Source organism: Cricetulus griseus, chromosome 4, assembly GCF_003668045.3.
Source record: "Cricetulus griseus strain 17A/GY chromosome 4, alternate assembly CriGri-PICRH-1.0, whole genome shotgun sequence".
Taxonomy (NCBI): domain Eukaryota; kingdom Metazoa; phylum Chordata; class Mammalia; order Rodentia; family Cricetidae; genus Cricetulus; species Cricetulus griseus.
The window spans coordinates 54,771,270-54,791,890 of NC_048597.1; the positions used below are offsets into that span (position 1 = coordinate 54,771,270).

The 20,621-nt window shown below is 45.6% G+C and overlaps 1 protein-coding gene across 6 annotated transcripts in view; it reads right to left on the reverse strand.

Moving 5' to 3' along the window:
• The window catches only part of Mylk (myosin light chain kinase), a 177,885-nt gene that overhangs the window by 132,807 nt on the left and 24,457 nt on the right, over positions 1 to 20,621 (reverse strand). For all 6 annotated transcript variants that reach the window (XM_035444589.1, XM_035444593.1, XM_035444592.1 and 3 more), the window contains exon 2: positions 3,919 to 4,126. In XM_035444589.1, coding sequence (XP_035300480.1) covers positions 3,919 to 4,126 — 208 coding nt within the window. The remainder of the gene's footprint in view (positions 1 to 3,918; positions 4,127 to 20,621) is intronic.

The following is a 20,621-nucleotide window of genomic DNA, read 5'->3' on the forward strand; positions in this document are numbered from 1 at the left end:
CTTTTGATAGGTAGCCCAGGCTAGCCTTGAACATACTCCCCCTCCCTTAGTGTCCCATGTGCTGGGACTAACAGGTGTGCACCACTATGCCTGACTCTAGGCTGAACCTCCTCCATGTGAGCTGAATTCCTCCAAGAATGGTCTGTGAGCAGCAGCAGGGTGACACCTAGGGGCGGCTGAACTTCAGATGTTCAGGTCCTGTACCAGACCTGTTGGATCAACTGGGTATGTGACAGGATTCCCCAGGGAGGCACGTGTGCGTACATTTGCACTAACCCTTCCTGTCACACTGGTGGGTTCCTGTCCACACTGGTAGGAGCAACTGTGAGTCCACATCTCTTCTGGGCCTGCAATTTAACCAAAGCATACAACCTTGGGGGTAACCTACTATCAAATGTGACTCTCTGGTTCCTCAAACTCAAAAGGCCCTCAGAGTAAGGTCACCACTGCTCTTCATCATCTGTAGGGGATACTCACCATGTTTATGTTGATTATACTCTCAAATGATAGCATTTTGGGTATACTGAGTTAAATAAAGTATTTTATCAAAATTAATCTCACCTGATTTTTAAAGTGTGACTCTAGCAAACCTAAGATGACATATATAGCTCATGCTACAACACTGTTGGACAATGATCCTGGAGAACAGGCCTGTGTTAGGGAGGAGCCGCCCTCAGGATAAGGTTCTTTGCTCTGCCCTAAACCTCAAGACCTAGAGGTGCTCAGAGCCTGGTTGCTCCCCCCATGAGGCTATGGGTAACTGTGTGGTCCGGTCCTAGACACCAGGACAACAGTGTTGTCCTGTCCCAGGCACCTGGGTAACTGTGTGGTGCTGTTCCAGGCACCTGGGTCACTGTGTGGTGTTGTCCTAGACACCAGGATAACAGTGTGGTGCTGTCCTAGGCACCTGTTCTGATTCTCCGGTTCTAATTGCCAAATTGGAAGTCAGGCAAGGAAGCTTTCTCTTTTACAGATTTCCCTCTGTAAGTATCTAAGGATGTTAGCAGCAGCTCAGATAAGCACCTGGCACCACTTCCTGATGGCCTGGGGATGAACTGATCCTTGCCACTTTATGTGATGTCCTCTACCTTAAAGGGAGAGAAATAAGGCTCAGAAAGGTCCATTTGCTCATAGTTAGAAATCAGTAGAGCTGAGCTGGAGAGAGGGCTCAGCAGTTAAGAGCACTGCCTGCTCTTCCAAAGGTCCTGAGTTCAATTCCCAGAAACCACATGGTGGCTCATAACCACCTGTAATGAGATCTGGTCCCCCCTTCTGGCATGCAGGCATACATACAGGCAGAACACTATATACACAATAAATAAATAAATCTTAAAAAAAAAGAAGACTCGGGCTGGAGAGATGGCTCAACAGTTAAGAGCACCGACTGCTCTTCCAGAGGTCCTAAGTTCAATTCCCAGCAATCACATGATGGCTTACAACCATCCATTATAAGATCTGGTGCCCTCTTCTGGCCTGCAGGCATACATGCAGGCAAAACACTGTATACACAATAAATAAATAAATTAAAAAAAAAGACTCAAGCAGTATTTAAAAAAAAAACAAAAAAAACAGTAGGGCTAAAACACAACCAAGGCATTTGACTTTCTGCTCACTGCACAACACTGCCTCCTAAACGACCACTAATGGCCAAAGGTTTCTACTTATCAAACTTTTGATTCCAGGACCTCTGCTCTGTGCAGGGAAGAACAGAAGTGGGAAGCACAGCACAGAGTTGCAGTGAGTTGCTGGAGTCACTTTGGGCATGTCCCAATAGCCTGGAAGGGCTGACAACTTCTCCATGGCAGGAGGTGATGAGTGAATCCTTCTAGGCCTATGGGGCTTGAGGTACACATTGGAATGCCCCAAACAGGCTTCTGATGTGGAAGTGGGTGCACACAGGGCTATTCACACACGCAGAGAGGCTGTGGCCATGAGACCATTCTCCCTTTAGAGTTAAAAGCACAATACATCTTAAATGCCTGGACCCATCTACCCCAATTAAAACCCAGCCAAGAGGAGGCACAGAGTCCAGACCATGAATCTTGCCTTGCTCTACTATGACTGCCCCACCTCCTTGCCTCTCACCTCCTCTCTTGACCTGAAAAATGTTCTCACCGGATTGAGCCATCAGATCCGACTTCCTGAATCGAGAGGGTTCACAAATGATCTCAGTTTTATGTAGACCAGTCTAGCTTTGAACTGGGAGAGATCTACCTGCATCTGCCTCCTGAGTGCTGAGATTAAAGGTGTAGGCCTCTACAACTGATTATGCTGCTTCCATATAATTTCTGTGCATTCCCAGTGTACCTCAGTCTTCCTTAATATGGATCACAGAAAATTAGGGCTAACTCATCCTGCAAAGTTTGGAATTCACATCCGCTTTCTGCAGAAGCCAAGGTCCAGAGGTTTCAAGTCACACATTAGATTGGCACCAGTTGGGATCAGGACTTTGGACTGTGACTCATAACTCAGCACTTCTCCACGTTCAGCTCCAAACAGGAAACCAGAAGAGAGAATAGGGTAATTTTTTGTTCAAGGGCCTCGATTCCAAGTTTAGGCTTTGTGATCAGTTAGTATAGGAGATAGCACAGCACCAGAATGGCTTTTGACAGGTTTATCGTGGGACTCTGACCAGGAGCCACTTCCTGTCTGGAATGCCCCTGCCACAGGCTCTTGGAGGTCATTAAAATGACCAAGTCAGTTAGTTAAGGAATTTAAGGAAAGCATCCAAACTATGCACGCTCTGCTCTGTGGAACTTGTACACCCTACAACTGTGTGGGGAAACAGGGAAGAGAGGTCAAGGAGTAGCCACTGGCCCCGATGCACCATGTCCCTTCTAGAACCTTCCAAGGCTACCTTCACCATTTATCTATATTGCTCACACACAGTGTCTCCTGCAAATGAGGCTAAGAGAACAGTCTTCTGAAGACAGGAAAAGAAAGTTTGTCTGCATGGTTTATCAGCTCCCAGAAAAGGTCCAGGGAAGCATGTCTTACATCTGAGGGGCTGGCAGACCCCTTTGTCCTTCCAGACAACAGACCTTGAGTATCTGCCAATGGGCTGAAGGGGAATGTTCAACAGCTTCAGCCTGCCAGAAAGACACCAGTGACAAAAACCCCAGCATTATTTATAGTCAAATGTTTCTCCCAGATTCTTTCAAGTCAGTTGAAATTATTTTGGCCACAGAAATGGGGGAAAAGACAACTGATTACTGTTATTTCATAGATAGCATCTTTTTCTGAGTTACGTATATTTCTGCAGTGAGCACTGTTACTCCATGGTGATGCTAATGATGGCAGACTCTTTCCATTCATTCCCCCAAACATTTGGTATTGACCTCTGAAGAGAACATTCCAGATGCTGGAGAAATAGTAATAAAGAAGATGACCACCCTGTGTCTCAGAGCTGGGGACTTAGAGGGTGGCAAACCCTGAAGAAAAACTGTCAGGGAGTTAACAGGAAGGAGGGTTGGGAGCTGGGGGTGGGGTGGGGCAGTTAAGAAGGGGTTTCTCTAATTTGGGGGGTTTGAGCAGAGGCCTGAAGAACTTGAGTGAAATCTGGGTGAAAGACCAGGGCAGAAGAAGCTCTTGTCTGGGCAAGTCACAAGGTGAAATACCCAAGGTCTTGTCAAGGAGGAGCAAGGTTTGGCCACAGTGAGGTGATGGTTGAGGAGGAGGAGATGAGCCTATGCCAGGTCAGGCTTCCCTCTGTAAAGTCACCATTAAGAACCCAGTTTTGGTCTGCTTTTGATCTTGGTGAGCTATAATAAGTTGCAACGTGAGCCTGGACATGAGCCCCAAGCCCTAAGCTGTGTGTGGCTTCTCTTCTTTGTCCTTCTGTCTGTGAGAGAGGACAGAAGTGAAGCTGCCTGGAACTGGCAGCTCAGCTCCTACCACAGAGCTGCTCCTGGGACTCACCTTCCACAGTCAGCTCCACCGTCACCTGGCGGGCCCCACTGCCATTGCTGGCTTCACAGGTATACTTTCCGTTGTCCTCCTCACGGACAGCGTGAATTACAAGGCTGAAAGTCCCCCGCACTCCACAGTCCAGCAGGAAGCGGCCCCCGTTGGTGATGGTTTGCCCATTTCTGTGCCATGTCACCTGGGGCTCTGGGTAACCCCGGACCTATAAGAAAAAGAAACTGTAAGGGCTTCTGTTTCATACACCCTCACTATGTACCCTAGAGTTCAGAGGTCACGGTTCTTGTGCATTATACACTGGGTTGCAAGGACAGTACAAAAAAAAAAAGAAGAGAAAAGAAAATATCTCAATAATTTTAGCCTTGTGACACACACTTGTAATTGCAGCACTCAGGAAGTGGATGCAGGAAGATTGGGAGTACCAGGTGATCCCCAGCCACACAGGAAGTTCAACTATGGGCTATGTGAGACCCTATATGAATCCCTCTCCGTAAAAACCAACCAAACAAAACCCCCTGAAAACACCAAAACCCTAAAAAAATATATTGATTACATACTGGGAAAGTCATATATTTTATGTTTTGGCTATTAATCATTAAGATGCATTAAGATGAATTCTAACCTGTTTCTCTGTACAATTTTCCTGTAGCTACTGGGGAAAGATATGCCTCCACATACCTCCCTTGGCATTGTCAGGACAGCTCTGCACCAGTGCTCTGCCTCTAGCAACAGTTACGACTGACTGTGAGTGCTAAATGTTCAGTACTTTTCCAAGTACTTGTCTCATCCAATCCTCAAGGCCTCTTATTCAGACAATGCAGCTCTCAAAAAAGAGAGAAATGAAGAGAGAAACTCCAATCTAAAAGTTATCTTTGAGGCGTTAGAAAGATGGCTCAGCAGTTAAAAGCATGCGTTCCTCTTGTAGAGGACACAAATTTGGTTCCCAGCCATGTAAGGAGGTCTCTCCCATGTCAGAAAGCTCACAACCACCTGTAACTCCAGGTTCAGGGTATCCGAGGCCCTCTTCTTGACTCTTCAGGCACCTGCACTCTCTCTCTCTCTCTCTCTCTCTCTCTCTCTCTCTCTCTCTCTCTCTCTCTCTCTCTCTCTCCCACTCACACACACACACACACACACACACACACACACACACACACACACACACACCACAGAGACAGAGACAGAAACAGAGAGACAGAGAAGAGACAAGGAGAGACAGAAACAGAGAGAGAACAGATTTTTTAAAATTCCCCCCCACACACACACCTGACACTCTGCAGATCCCTCAGGATGGACCTATCTTCAGAGGAGCAGTGCTTAACCCAGTCCAACCATACTCAGCAAGGACCCAGAACTGGGCAACTTTGCACTGGAAAATGCCCAAAGCCTTCTGGGAAGGAAGCTGTTTTTGTTACAAAATATTGTAGGGATGATTTTTATCCATGCAGCCATTCCAAGGCAAGAAAGAACAGCTTCAGGTAAAATGGAACTAAAACTTGCATTCTGACCCCTCCCATCCACCCACTCTCCATAGCCCCCCCTCTTCCTTGCAAGGTGGGTAGTGATGATATAGGGACATGAGGGGTAGCATCTGCTCCAGCTCCTAGGCTCGCTCCCACATACAGTTCCTCCCCTAAGCACGATAAAAGGGGGGGGGGAGGCACAGTTTAAGCATCAAGCATTTTCTTTTTTTTCTTTCTTCTTCTTTTTTTTTTTTTTTTTTTTTTTGTGATGCTAGGGATCCGCCCTAACTTCACAGCTGCACTTGGCCAAGTCTCCCAAGTTCTTCTGTCCCCACCATATTCAGACCCAAGTCTGAGTATCTAGGATAGAGATTTTTGTTCCTAAGAAATGAAGCTTTGACTTCCAGTTAAAAAGCCCAAAGCCAACAGCTCTTTGATTAATTTATATAAACATCCCTTCAGCAGCAGTTTATGAATCTTATATGACCTGCCCCTCCAGCCTGGCTGATGTAGAGAGTCAGGCTTCAGTGGAAAAGAAAATAAACCCAAATCAGCATTATTCATCTTATTTGTAATTGCCACAAACAAACAAACAAAAAAGGTCCTTCTTAATAAAAATCTAAATCATACTTGTGACAGAGATAGATTACCCACAAGGAAATGCTTCAGTTCTTAAGTTGTCTCCTTCAAAACATGTCAGCAATGCCTGAGGCAGTTGTGGTCTCCCCACAGCAATTACTTCCCACCTTACATTGACTGGGTGAAGGTGGCCACAACTCTCACCACTGTTATTCAAAGCCAGTGTGACAGACAGTGCATTTCTCTGGGTGAGTGCTGTTATGCCCCCACTTCCTTTTAGTGAACTGTCTACCTGTGCTATTTCTACAAATGCCACACACTCCATCTTTGTTAAACAGAAGAAAATACAAACGTGCTCCTTTTGTTCATGTATCTCTAATGGATTATCGTCACTCACTCATTTGTTGAAATAAAAGAGCTCCACAAATAACCATTATGTGTGTTTGAAGATGGCGCACATTGTGATCCCATATAAAATCTTATTATCACATGGTCTTAATATTGTAGCAAACACTCATACAGACAGCAAGCATCCTATTAAAACAGTCTCCTTAAGTTTTCAGAGAGCAAGAAAGGCGGCCCTGGGGAGGCTGGTCATACGTGGATTTCAAATCATGCTTATCTTCTTCTGAAGTCTGTTAGGAAGGACTAGCCCACCATCCTGAAGATAATCCCAGGCTGCCTATCAGCTTCAGAGCCGAGGAGCTCAGCTCTGTAACCGGGAGGAGATAAATCATTAACAGCCCCAAGGCTTCCAGGCATTCCAGCAGTGTGCACGCCGGCCCCCTGCAGCAGGTCGCTGGGGGCATCAATGATTAACTGGGGACACCGAGAGTGTTCCAGACCTCAGGGACATGATTCCTGGTCTTTTTCTCTTTTCTCCTCATTGTCTTGATCCAAAGTTACTTTTGAAATGCCTTATTAGAATGATTATTCAGATTCCTCAATATGCTAAAACTGGCATTATTTCATAAGAAAGCCAAAGCGTGCAAACAAAGACCGTCCATAGCTCCTGGATCTAGAGCAAGGGCGGGGCCTTTGCGACCTTGCTCAGTCCCAAGGTCTGAGCGATCTGCAATGTGAATACGGGCCCTGCTACTGTGAAAGAAGTTCACCAAGCTCTCCCAAACATCAGTAAAAATTGTTCAGTTTAAGGATGTCTCTTTTACCGCTGCCTGTTTACTATGCTGGGGCCCAAGAAGGGAAGATGGGAGAACTTGGTTCACATTCTTGGGATGCACAAATAATTTCCTATTAAGGAGCTACAGCTTGGATTTTTACGGATAGCATCTTCCAGAGGATGGTGAAAGCCCAAAGATGTCTTGTTCTCAGAGAACCTCACTTGACTCACAGCACGACGAGGGAGGGATCTCAGGTCAGGCTGCTGTTGTAGAATGTTACTCTCGGAGCCTCACAGCCAACATCTTCATTGGGACAACTGCGCAAGAAACTGCAGGAGAATCCTGAGGTCTGGCTTATTCATTGTTGAATTTCCTCAGAGAAAGAGGGAGTGGAGTCACTGGACCCTATAGCTGCCCCGTACTGGGCCTCCAAGCCATCTGTATGTAATTCTACCCTAACTGCACACGGCCTTGTGCTCTTGACAGTACATACACTGTAAAGGTTAATTGAAGGGGATGGCATCTACACAGCTTTGGGGTAGTCTTCATCCATGCTGGGGTGGAACTTTATGATGGTGTGGGTGCATTAGAGCCACCTGTGCTCCTGTAGTAACCTCTCACCCGTGCTCTGTAAGTAAGCCAATAAACTAGTTCCCCAAGTTGGGCTTTTGTGGAATTCTACTTTGGCTTGTTGTTGGTGGCCTATAAGGAAAGGGGCAGAGACTGGTTTATGTCTCCCCAGGGAAAGTGCTCCCTCATCAGCTACCCTGTGATGGGGACCTTGACGTCAGCCATGATGCCAAGTATAATATTAGAGAGGGCACAGTGGAGTGGGCTTCTCACTGTCTCACATGGAGGATGAAGTGGCACATTTGGGACCACAGTTCTGGTCTCCAGTTTCAGAGGGTGTCTTCAGACCTCACTGTAAATTCTTCACTTAAGGAAAACAAGTTTTGTGTGACCCAAAATGATGGTGACTAACTATCTCTACCAGATCCTTCATCTCTTAAGAGGTGAAAGCAAAGTCTGCTTCTCAGTTTTAAAACATTCCAAAGGGTTCACAAAAGATATGGCCATGCCAGAGGGGAGTCATGGGTTGTCCCCTGTATTCAGAGTAGGACAGGATCAGGGCCATGTGATCTCATGACATTCCAGGAGAGTTACGGTGGAAAAGAAAGGGCAGTGTGACAGCCAGGCCTCAGTGCCTGGGTCCAGCCAGACTTCCTGGTCTCTCTGGGCTGTAATTCTTTTCTGTCAAGGAAAAGAAAATTACTCTTCAGGTATCCAGAGTTCCTTCTGACTCTACTGCGTGGTTTTAAGTGGTAACTGGCCTAGTTCTTGGAGGAGGTTCTTTCCTCTCACCTCCATTTTCTTCTGGACAGACTTGCTGCCCTCTAATTCCTCATATGGGAAAAGCAAATGACCACAGGAGGAATGTTCACAAATGCAAAGAGGCTTGCCCTCACTTCTCACCATAATGAGTTTTTGGAACTGGCCCCAAGGAGGGTCATTCTGAGGAGAATCATATTTTTGCCACAGTAACCACATTTAATTGGAGGTTGTGTCCTTGAACAGAAGCCCAGTATCAAATAAATCAGGGGCACAACCAACAACTGTCATAAAAATAAGGATATAGCAGTCATAATCCCTATAATAATTTTAAATAGTAAGACTGCACTCCTGCTCCATAAAATGTCCTCAAAAACCGTTATGGCCTCAAAAGGCCTTTAAAGAAAATGGGGCTCCTGAGAGTGAGGCTGATTGGGGAGAAAACAGTGCTGCTGCTGGGCAGAGTTACCCTGACCTATGTCACCGTTCAGACCTAGTACAAACTAGGAATTCACTCAGCAACTGAAGGGGACCATTCTCTAGGACATCAGGTTTCTTCTAATGTGTTGAGGGCTCTCAACCCATTCCTCATTGTGTAGGGCAGACCTTCCTAGCCTGAATCCAGAGCAGTAGCAATATTTGCTGACTGCAGAGACTGCTCACACTCCAAGCCACACATCTGCCTTCTCCGAACTTGATGCAAAGCAAAAAGGGGATGATTTTGCAGATGATGAGCCTCCGTGGGTCTTCTGATCCCGGCAGGGCCTGGCCCTGTCCATACACTACAAGTCCATACAGCTGTAGGGCACAGCTGCAGCAGTCTGACTGTCAGCCAGGACTAGGCAGGACAAAAGAACTGAGGTTTTGCCCACATCTGGGATGGAGGGAGACCAAAAGGAGAACAGCCGGGATTGGGCGCTGGCCCAAGAGAAACAGACTGCCTGGCAGGATGCTAGAGACCAAGAAGATGTACATACAAAGAAGAAAACAAACAAACAAAAAGGATCAGGGAGCCAGACTCACTGGGGGTATCAGTAGGCAGTGACTGAGAGATGCTGCTGCCTGTGGCTCTGTGCTCTGAATTCCTCATTCTCTTACAAGACATCCCTATCTCCAGCAGCACTCTTTTCTTCTTTTTTTAAAATTAAAGCAAGTTCTCACTTAACTGCCAAGATGGTCCTTGAGCAGGCCTTGAATTTGTGATCTTCTCACCTTTGCCTCCCAGGTAACTAAGATTACATGTATGTACCACCAGATTTAAGTACTTGCATTTATAATACAAGATGCATCCTGTGGTCAAAGACTAAAACAGAGCTGGAGATAACTGGAGAACAGGAAATAAAGCTGGGTATGATGATCCCATGCCTAGAATCCCAGCTCTGAGGAGACTGAGGAAGGAGGATCACAGGTCTACCTGGGCTACATGGTCCTGACTTAAGGAAAAAAAATGTTGGAAATAAAAGAATGCTGCTGCAGAACTAGTGGAAGAAGACTCTAAGTTCCCAGGTAACAAAACATCACCTCCCCACAAAATGGACCACTGATACTGTGAGTCGAGCTTTGTGGGTATATTAGGAGGGTGAGGAGTGAAGACTAAGCCATGGCCAAGGCATGGCCGAGCTTCAGGGCCCACGTCTGTGTCAGCAGCTGGCACCCGCCCCATGGCAGGCAGGCAGGCTGGCAGGCACTTAATTAAGGCTTAGGATAATCTGCTTGCAGTCCAAAGCCCCAAATGAACCGGTAGAATGCATCAGGAAGAGATCACAGCCGCTGACAACAGCAATTAGGAAGCCTTATGCTGTGGCTTCTTTCATCCCCACCCTTACTGGGGAAACCAGAGGAAGACGGTGCTGTTATGAACACTGGCATCAGAAGGTGTTCTTTAGCTGGATCAGTGGATACCAAATGGATCTCCAGGGACACATACTTCAAGTCTCTTCAAGTCCTTGGACCGTGCCTCTTCCATTTCCTATGGTTATTTTTCTTATGAGCTAGGATTTATAGGCACCCTCAAGACTCTGAACCTGTAAGTCTATGGACTCCTTTCTCATTCTCTGTATAGGCCAGGCTGTCCTGGAATTCAGAGATTCACCTGCCTCTGCCTCCTGACTGCTCTCCTTTCTTTTTCTGACAACCAACAGGAACATATAGATTAGTGGCATTGGGTAACACTCCAGTCCCTTTAAAATCTTAAAAAAATCCATTCCTTTTTGCCAACGGGCATAACTTCCCTATTCTCATTTAATAAGACATCCAAATCCGTGAAAATGTGCAACAAAGATACAGGCGTTAAAGTGTGCAGGGGAAACTCTCACACCAACAATTCCTAATTTCTTCTAAGTCATGCTTTTCCTATAACGAATATTCTGACTGAACCTCAGCCCCCTTTGGGATGGCTGGGAAAGAACTCTCCCATGTAGACTGTGGTTCTGGCCTTATTTCTCATCACCATGGGGCTCTGATGCCACTGTCTTTAGCTGACAAGGCAGGCCGAGGAGGTCAGTGTTCTGTGGTGATCCTCCAGCTTCTGTTACCAATTTGAGGGAGGTTTTCAGTCATAAGAAAATGTCACTAAGATGCACTCATCACTGTAGACACTGAAGAAACCAATGCTTTGGTGTGGTTTGGCTTTGATTTGCTCTAGCTCTCCTGCCCACCTTCCCAGGGTCAGCAACACGTCCCTTCTTAGGGGACCTGTCTCTCCCCACTGCAAGGGAGTTTGGAGGGGAGGCCAGTCTGTGAGTTGCCTCTGGCTAAAATGCTTGGTTTCAAACACTGGGCATATGTGCAATGAAAGCAAGCCAGTTTGTGCTCTTCCCTGAAGTTACACTTCTGAATCCAAGGAGACCAAAACTGGCAAGACTTAGCCCTGTAACTGTCTCTTCCACTCCCTCTCCAACCTCTCACTTTACTGCCAGGAGGACCTGAGTGGAAATATGAAAGCTCAGATATACAGTGAGGAGAAGCCATGAGGACACCACCAGGAGGGCAGTTATATGAAGTGATAGGTCTCCTCTGCTTAACCACTCTGGGACCAGTTTCTGTCACCTATAAATAAGAATCCCTACTAATTCAGGAAGGCATATAGGCTCTGGAATCAGACCCAGCAATCTGTGATGTGACCTGACACCTGGTGTGTAGATTCTGGCTGTGCCAATCATCAGCTGCCTGGATGTGGACAAGCAGCTTAATTTACCTAGTCTACCCATCTATAAGATGGGACGATGCTGAAAACCACATCCATGGAAAAGTGTATGATCAAATCAGATGGTACACGCACAACATCACGTTAACAGATTCCAAAATTTTACATCTATCCTCTCTTCTTCAATGTCAGTCATTACTTATAGATATCATAGAATTCATACACACTTCCAGAATTCTTAACAGCATGAAGCTATTTTTGCTATACAATATACCAACAAATATACATCCTTGTGAATAATGAGCTTAAGTGTGCCTCACAAACAAAACTCACATTCTTTTTTTTTTTTTTTTTTTTTTTTTTTAGAAGACGATCACTCTATGTGCCCTGGCTGGTCTTGATAATCCTGACCAGAATGGCCTAGAACTCACAAAGGTCCACCTACCCTGCCTCTCTCTGAGATTAAAGGCATGAGCCACTATGCCAAGTTACAACTTACATTTTTATAGACAACTTAGAGAATTCATATTTTTAAAAAAGACCTTATGTGTGCACATGTGTGTGGGTGTCCACACACCATGACATATGAAAGGTTGTCAGTCAGTTCTTTTCTTCCACCACGTGGGTCCTGGGGATTGAACTCAGATTGTCAGGCCTATCAGCAAACAATTTACCTACTTAGCCATCTTGTTGGTCCAGAAAATTAGTCTGCAATCTTTTTTTCTTTTTTTAATTTATTTATTGAGAGGGAATGCCTCAGTATGAGGGTTTGTACTCTTCATTGGGTAAAAAACCTAACACTTTAACTAAGAATGCCTTCTGTTCTGGGTGAACTGGTTTATTATGAAAGAATTAAACCAAACTTGAAAAGTGATCACTTTTTTATGTAGCATAGCAAAGCACATTTGAAAACAAATAGCAAACCTGTCATTTTACCACATCATCATTCCCTTCCCGGAATACCACGTGCAGTTTTGAGAAAGGGAACATCTCTTGAATTTCTGCCTCATTGACTAATGCAGTCCTGGAATTTGAAAGGCCATGGGCAAGGGTTGGGAAGACAGTATCCAGTGTAACAAATCTGAGTTTCTACCAGTCATGGCTGTGTTGAGAGAAAGAGACACACTTCACTGGCAGAAAGGTTGGATAGAGCAGAGAGCTGCTCTCCAAGCCACACAGAGGCTATTGCCCTGAAACCAGTAGCATCAAGGGGCATAAGACATGGAGAAGAAATTTAGTGGCTATGAGCACTTGTTCTTGCAGAGGACCCAGGTTCGTTCCCAGTATAGACAGATAGACAGGGGATTTTACAACTGTGTGTAACTCCACTTGCAGGGAACTGACGGCCTCTTCGGAACTCCTTGGGCACCGGGCACACATGTGGTGCACAGACATACATGTAGACAAAACACTCATGTACATAATACAAAATAAGTCTAAAAAGGTTAAACAAAAAGGATTTGACCCAGTAATTCCACTTTGGGATATATACTCAAGAGAAATGAAAGTAGGGACTTAAACACATGCATATACCCATATTCATAGTAAAATTTCTAATGGTTAGGGAGAACAACCCAAGTATCTATTAATAGATAACTGGAGAAGCAAAAGTTTTACAATGTAATACTGTTCATCCATGAACAGAGAATTCTGACATATGCTACAACATGGGTGACCCTGAAGACATTATGGTAAGTGAAAAACAAATCCTGTCACTACAAAACTTAAGAACTCATGATCTTTCTTGTGTGAGGGACCAAGAGAAGTCAAACCTACAGAAACAGAAAGCAGAAGAATGCTGCCTGGTGTTAGGGGAAAGGGAAACTAACATGTTGTTGTTTATATTTCTGGCTGTGAGCCTAGCCTTTAAAGGCTGAGCCATCTCTCCAGTCCATGAGGATCAGGTATGGGGGAGAATGGAGGGAGAGAATGCCAGAGTTGGGGGGACAGCTGGAAGTGGGGGGCATTTGGAGGCAGTGCGGAAACCTATACAATGGAAACTTCCTGGAATCCATGACGATGACCCTAGTGAGGACTCCTAGGATATGGATGGAGTCTGAACTGGCCATCTTTTACAGCCAGGCAATGCTTCCAGTGGTGGGAACGTTTGCAGCTGTTTGAGCTGTTGGTCAAGGGGGTGGGGGGGCATGGAGATCCCTAAACAATGCAGGCTGATGCTAGGACAGATGGTTGCTCTCTGAAAACTGACAGTAGGGCCTCATTGCGGAGGACAACACCCATACAGGTCATTGAATGTAGAGAGGTCTAGCTGGTGCTTGCATGGAGCCTTCACCCCTGTGTTTTAGTCTCTTGGGTGTGGGAAGGTAGGCATCAGAAAGAGAAACCTGGACACCAAACCAGCCACAAAACTCTCCACCTACAATCTGTCCTACCTGCAAGATGTGCTGGGGCAATGGTAGCATAGAACTTATGGGAGTGGCCAACCAATGTCTGGTTTAACTTGAGGCCCACACCATGAGAGGGAGCCATGCCCTACTCTACTTGGATGGCCATAAACTGGAGACTGGATAGCCCAGAGACCTAAGATAGAACCAAATGTGACTGGGCAAAAAGGGAAAAAAATGAAATAATTCCTAATGATATTCTGCTGTACTCATAGATGCCTTGTCCAGTCATCATCAGAGAGGCTTCCTCCAACCGCAGATGGGAGCAGGTGCAAGACCCACAGCCAGACATTAGTCAGACAGCAAGTCTAAGCAGGCCTCACTTGGGCTCACAGAGACTGAAGCAACATGTACAGGGCCTGCACGGGTCTGCACCAGGCCCTCTGCATATATGCTATGGTTGTTAGTTTGGTGTTTCTGTGGGGCTCCCAACAGTGGGAGCAGGTGTGTGTCTGCCTCTTTTTTTGCTTTTGGGACTCTTTGCCTCCTACTGAGTTGTCTTGTCCAGCCTTGATATGAGGATTTTTTTTTTTTTGCCTTGTCTTAACTATATCCTGTCTTGTCATGTTTGGTTGTTGTCTCTTGGAGGCCTGCTTTTTTATGAAGGGAAAGGGAGGGGAAGTAGACCTGGGGGAGAGGGGCAGTGTCGGAGAACTGGGAGGAGTGGAGGGAAGGGAAACTGGTTGGGATGTAGTAAATGAGAGAAGAATCTATTTTCAACCAAAAAATTAAGAAAAAGAAAAAAAGGTGTTATTTAATGGGTCCATGGTTTCAGTTTTATAAGGCAAAAACTGTTCTGGAGGTGACTGTCACATGGCAGTATGACTGTATTTAGGTGACTGAACTGTACATTTAAATGGCTAAAACCACAACTTCTATGTTATGTATACTTAACAACAGTAAAACAGATCAGACCAGGTGTGGTGATGAGAGACTAGAAGTTAGACAGACTCCCTAGCAGATAGACAGACAGACAGACAGACAGACAGACAGACAGACAGACAGACAGGGAGAGAGTGATGGAAGGAGGGAGAGGGGCCTTGACTAGGTAATAAAGATGACAATTTTCCAAGATGGCCACCTTCTTCCTCACCATCCTGACTTGAGACAAAAGCCTGGCAGCTTAAAACAAAGACCTTGTATGCTTCTGTCTCCCACCAGCAGGGGCCTGCTGATGGACTGGCTCAACAAGTTCAAGGCCTGCTAAGGATCTGTCCCACACTCTGGACCAATCAACCATCCTAGCTTTCTTCAAATTGACCAATCTTAAATCAGGGGAGGAAAACCCTTCAGAGGGTTCAGAACCCCTGGATCTTGAGAGGAGACTGGATTTTCCTGAATCCCCCAGGGGGGCTCTCAGAGGGTCTTTTTTGTGTGTGTCTGCTGTTCACCCCAATAAATGCCTTCCTTCAATGGCTAATACTGTCTGTGGTGCTTGAGATTTCTCTGCTGCCTCCTGTTGGGCTCCAGATTTTTCCTGCTTTAATTCTTTAACTGGTAGAGTAAATGAACCTGACCAAGACCCCTAAAGTGTATCATCACTTTAACCAAATACTACAATGCTTCTAGTATAGAAATTAGATCATAATCACTCTTCTGTCTTAAAACCGTGCTCAGAAGAGCTGACATTGCCTTCTCCTCTGTCCCCTGCTCTCCCTGCCATCTCTCCCTGCATACTCCCTCCCTGCTACAGGAACCTTCTCTGGGTGGCCACCCTGGCACACCTTGTGCAGTTGGTATTGTCCCAGAAGCCTGGACAGCATGTAAGTGAAGCTTCCTGAGGGTGAAAGCCAGGGCAGGGAGGTTCAACAAAGTACGGAAGTATCGCTGTGAGCTAAGCAGGAGTCCCCAGGCTGCAGTCTGTTCGTGTCTGCTGCTTGGGAGCAGGAATCACAGGGCCAGGCTCTGTAAGAAATTCCATTCAAGTTTGCAAAAGGTGACAGGTCTGCCTACCTTGTGCAGGGTGCTCAGGAACCCTTCCCTGTTGAACTCAGGTGGATTCAGGGGAGTTCAAGGCCAGCCTCAGAGCAACCCAGGGCTCCCTCCCCACAGGCAGCTTCAGCTGAGCCTCTTCCTCAGCTACTACTGCCTCATTTATTGCTCTAGACTACACAGTTGCACAGGCACAGCTCCCTCACAAGTTATTGTTCGGGGAATTTTAGGGCAAGGCCCTGGGGACCCAGGAAAGAGAAAAGAAACAAATACCAGCAACCCTCAAATGAGGCCCTATTGTGAGCAAGCAATTGGGTGGTTCTCTCAGTTTGCTGGTGGTGCACTGGGAACACCAAAGGGGTGAGTCCTAGTTCCAAGCCCTCATTTAAAGCAGATTTAGGCTTCTCAGTCCAAGCCATTCTTTTCTGAAGAAGCATCTGGAAAAATGGAGGGAAAAGGCTGCCCAGTTATTTAGTGAAAAACAAAACTCAAACTTTCCTTTCTGCCTTCCTGCCAATGTCCCTTTCAACTATGTGATCCCCAGGCAGCGCTGGTAGGGCTGGGGCTCAGGGCGCTGTCACTGAGCATCCTCATCCCAGAGGAGTCAGCCCTACCATCAGCAGCCACAGGCACTGGTTAGAAGGCTGGGGACATTCCCCTCCCCAGACTTTGGGCACTGGATCTGGGGAATTGGCTTTGTCTTGACCAACCTCTAGCTGACTGAGAGACTCCTTAAACCAAGCCATTTCCCAGGATGCTACAAGAGCAGCACAAGGACTTTCTATGGCAAGAGCTCTGCCGCTCTTTCCTAGACTGTCCCCGCTCAAAGGCGCAAACTCCGAGGCAGCTTGCAAAAAGGCTGGGCCGGTGGACAAACTTATTGTCATACACCAGAGAGTCACTTTAGCTTAAGCAGTTTAGAACCTCACCATCTTGCCCTCTGGTAGGCACAGCCCTGAGTGATGTGGCTACTGGGGAAGCTGTTCCTGGGATGTTGTTAGTCTTTTTAGGGTCTAGGGCTCTTTGAGAAGCCAGAGGGCTGTGCCTACCACATCCCCACAGGAGGGATGCGTGCTAAAGAAGCTAAGGGGAGCTGTGGCTTGGCAGGAATGGGCATACCTGGAGCCCAAAGGCCCCTTTCCCACAATGGCATAACCTATTCCAGAGCCATTTCTATCACAGAAGCTTAGCACTGTGTCTAGGCCAGGGTCCCATTTCCAAGGTTGGTGTTCATTCCTTCCTTTTTCTGGACACAGAGAAAAACTCAATGCTGCCGTTACCCTCAGTTTCTTCAGACCTAAATTTACTGCCCCTGCAGGGTCTGCCTCCTCTCCTGGGTAATATGCAAGCAATGCATGAAGATGACAATGGAGACAAAATTCTCAGTTTCATTGGATTCTCTGAAGACAGCACTCAGTGAACAAGGACAACCAAGATCAAATAACACCCAATCTTTCTCCTTTGCCAAGACGCCCTAACACCCACATGGAGGATACTCATACTTTACTTATATTTGCCTCCATATACCATACATCAGATTTCTCTTCCTAATACTGTCCTTTTGAAACATGTCTCCCTTACATTGTTGGTCTACTGGATGGGATGCTCTAGAACAAGAAAAGCTAGTGGAACCAAGGGAACTATTAAGAGATGCCTGTGTTAGTTACTTTTCTGTTGCTGTGATAAAACACTATAAACAAAACCAGCTCATGAATACAGAGCTTGTTTTGGCATATGGGTCCAGAGAATGAGAGTCTATAATGGCAGGTATAGTGTGGCAACAGTCAGCCAGAGCAAGAAGCTGAGAGAACACATCTCCAACACCAAACACGAAGCAGAGGGCAAAGTGGATGTAGGGTGAGGCTTTAAACTGGCAAAGCCCATTCCCTAGTGATGAGATTCCTCCAGCAAGGCTGCATATCTCCCCACAATCTCTCCAAAGAGGACCACCAGCCAGGGACCAAGTGCTCAAATACCTGAGCCTATGGACAATGTCTCATTCAAACTACCACAGTACCCCTCTCTGCCTGTCATTCTGCCCATTTACTCTCTTGAGATGGCCCCATCTCCCTAGTCTTCAGCCTAAAGTGATCACATCTTTAAGAACAGTGTGCATTGATCATAGTGCAGACTGCTTAAAATCAGGCCTGGCCTAGAAAATCCAAAGCAACGAATCACTATGACATCACCTTCCATCTTTCTCTGCCTACAGCAAGCACAGGACCATATTTTCCATTAAAAAAAACCGGCATATTATTTGATGAGAGATTTATGGGCTGCCTCCAGGTGCAAGAAGGAGTTGGAGTTACAAATGTTTCAACATCAAAACACTGGAACCAAGGATATTTGGATGATTTTATTGGAAACATGAGGGTTATTTAAAAAAAAAAAAAAAAAAACAGGAATGGGCAGTGACCATCCGAGATGACCACACTTTTGCCAGCCCTACAGGTTATGCTTTTGTTTATTCCAGGTATCCTGGACACAACTCAATGCAAGACTGAGTTATTTAAGAGGGGGAACCAGGCATTGCACTTATTTCAAAGTTCTCCCAATGCCCAGAAGGGCCATTAAATCCTGGCTAGACTAGGTTGACTGATACCTCCATCTCTGATCTTTGAATCCTGGCTTAGGTGTCATTGCAAAAATACCTAAACCAGGTCACACTGCTGTACTCCTACTGCCACAGTGTTTTTCTTTCAGTGGCCTCTTTGTGGCGTATAATTCATGTGAGTGCACAGCTAACAAACCCTGCCTATTTCAGAGCACAGGACTGTGATCACCTGTGGAAAGAACTGAAAAGGTACTGTCCATCAAGAAACTGATGAGCTAGGTGTGGTGGCTTATACCCTTCATTCCAGTGCTCAGAGACTCAGGGGGAGGATTGGGCTACAGAGTGGGCTACAGACTATCTCAAGGTGGGGGGAAGGAAAAGGAGGGGGAAGAATAAAAGAGAAAGAGAAATTCCCAATTCCCATTACTATTTCAAGCACAGAAGATAGGAAGTCATTTTCTTAAAGATTTTATTTATTTATTATGTATACAACATTCTGCTTCCATGTATATCTGCACACCAGAAGAGGGCACCAGATCTCATAACAGACGGTTGTGAGCCACCATGTGGTTGCTGGGAATTGAACTCAGGACCTCTGGAAGAGCAGTCGGTGCTCTTAACCTCTGAGCCATCTCTCCAGCCCGGAAGTAATTTTTTTTTAAAGAGGGGAGTGGAAGCAGAGAAACGAGAGATAGATATGATCACATTTTATTGTGTGAATGTATGAAAAGAAATGGAGAGACTGGGGATAAAGTGGTCTCTCCTTATGTTGCCCAAACTGGTCTTAAAGCCATGGGTTCAAGGAATCCTCCTCTTCAGTCTCCTGCACTTAGGAATACAGGCATATGCCACTGTGCCCAACTATCAATACACATTTTAAAATTAATGATGTATTTTCTCTGGTAGGTTCTATGACTCTTTTTAATTACTTTGTTTTGATTGCTTTGTTGATTAATTTGAGTTTATTGTGAATGTATTTACTACCATTAGTTATTATGTGAATGAAGACTATAAGGTTGTTCATAGGACTACAGTAGGCACACTACTAAGAGCAAAATGTGGCTGTCAGAATCAAAGTTCTAAAAGGACAGAAGCCTAAAGATGAAATTGGGTTAGAGGGAGTCTTGTAAAGGCTCCATTGACCAGACTGAGTTCTAAATATCATTAAATCTTAATCTGCACCAACAGAGTGCAGTGTCCAAACAAAAGGCGGGTGGTTCTTCTGATAGAATGCTTCTGGGTGCGTGTCATGTGTTTGCAAGGCACAGACGAGGGGCTCTCCATCTGAAAGGGGATGACAATGTACAGCATCCAGTCAGCACCTTGCCTGAGAGTAGTTGCCGGAAGTAGGCACTCTTAGCCAGGAATAAAACCCAACGGAGGATATAATAGTTTCAACTATATGACAAGCTCTGGCATGGAAGTCTATACACAGATACTGCCAAAGAACAGAAGTGTGGGTCCACATATAGGAAGGCAGATAATGGCTCCAAGAGGGCAGGACAATGCCTGAGCAAAATGCTCTCACCCCCAGAGAATTCCTCCCAAGCTAGTGACACAATAAGCTATCAGAATCCCTGAAATGTCTTACCACCCAAAACTTAATGTTCCAAGAAGGTAAGAGAGCTGAACACATAAAGGTGAGAGGGACCATGAAGGAAACAATCCATTTAGACTACAAACAACGGGCTGGAGAGATGGCTCAGCCGTTAAAGGCTAGGCTCACAACCAAAACTTTAAGACTACAAACAACTCCTTCACTATACACACAGAGCTTGAGATGGTCTGTTCCTTGAAGGCTTCCATGAACTCAACCACAAACTCTCTCCAGAGCTTGAACAGGAGGTTGTTTTTCCATCTGTTTTACTGGTTCTACCATGTCTCAAATTCCTTTCTCACCAGTTTTAGAGGAATCTATTTTTCTAGAGAAGCATTTACTTCTTTTAAGATTATGTTGCATTGGGGAAAAAAGAATTTATGTTGTCAGAGGTGGACTTGAAAACCTCATGTCTACCAGTTCCAGGTCATCGGCATGAGACCCACTTGTCAATTTCATGTATCTTTTTTGATTTTCTTTGACTGGTCTCTCTGGGTTTGCCTATTTTTCTATTCCTAAGACCAGTAAAGTAATAACTAGTGCTTATTTAAAGTATGAAAAATTAAACTCCCAAA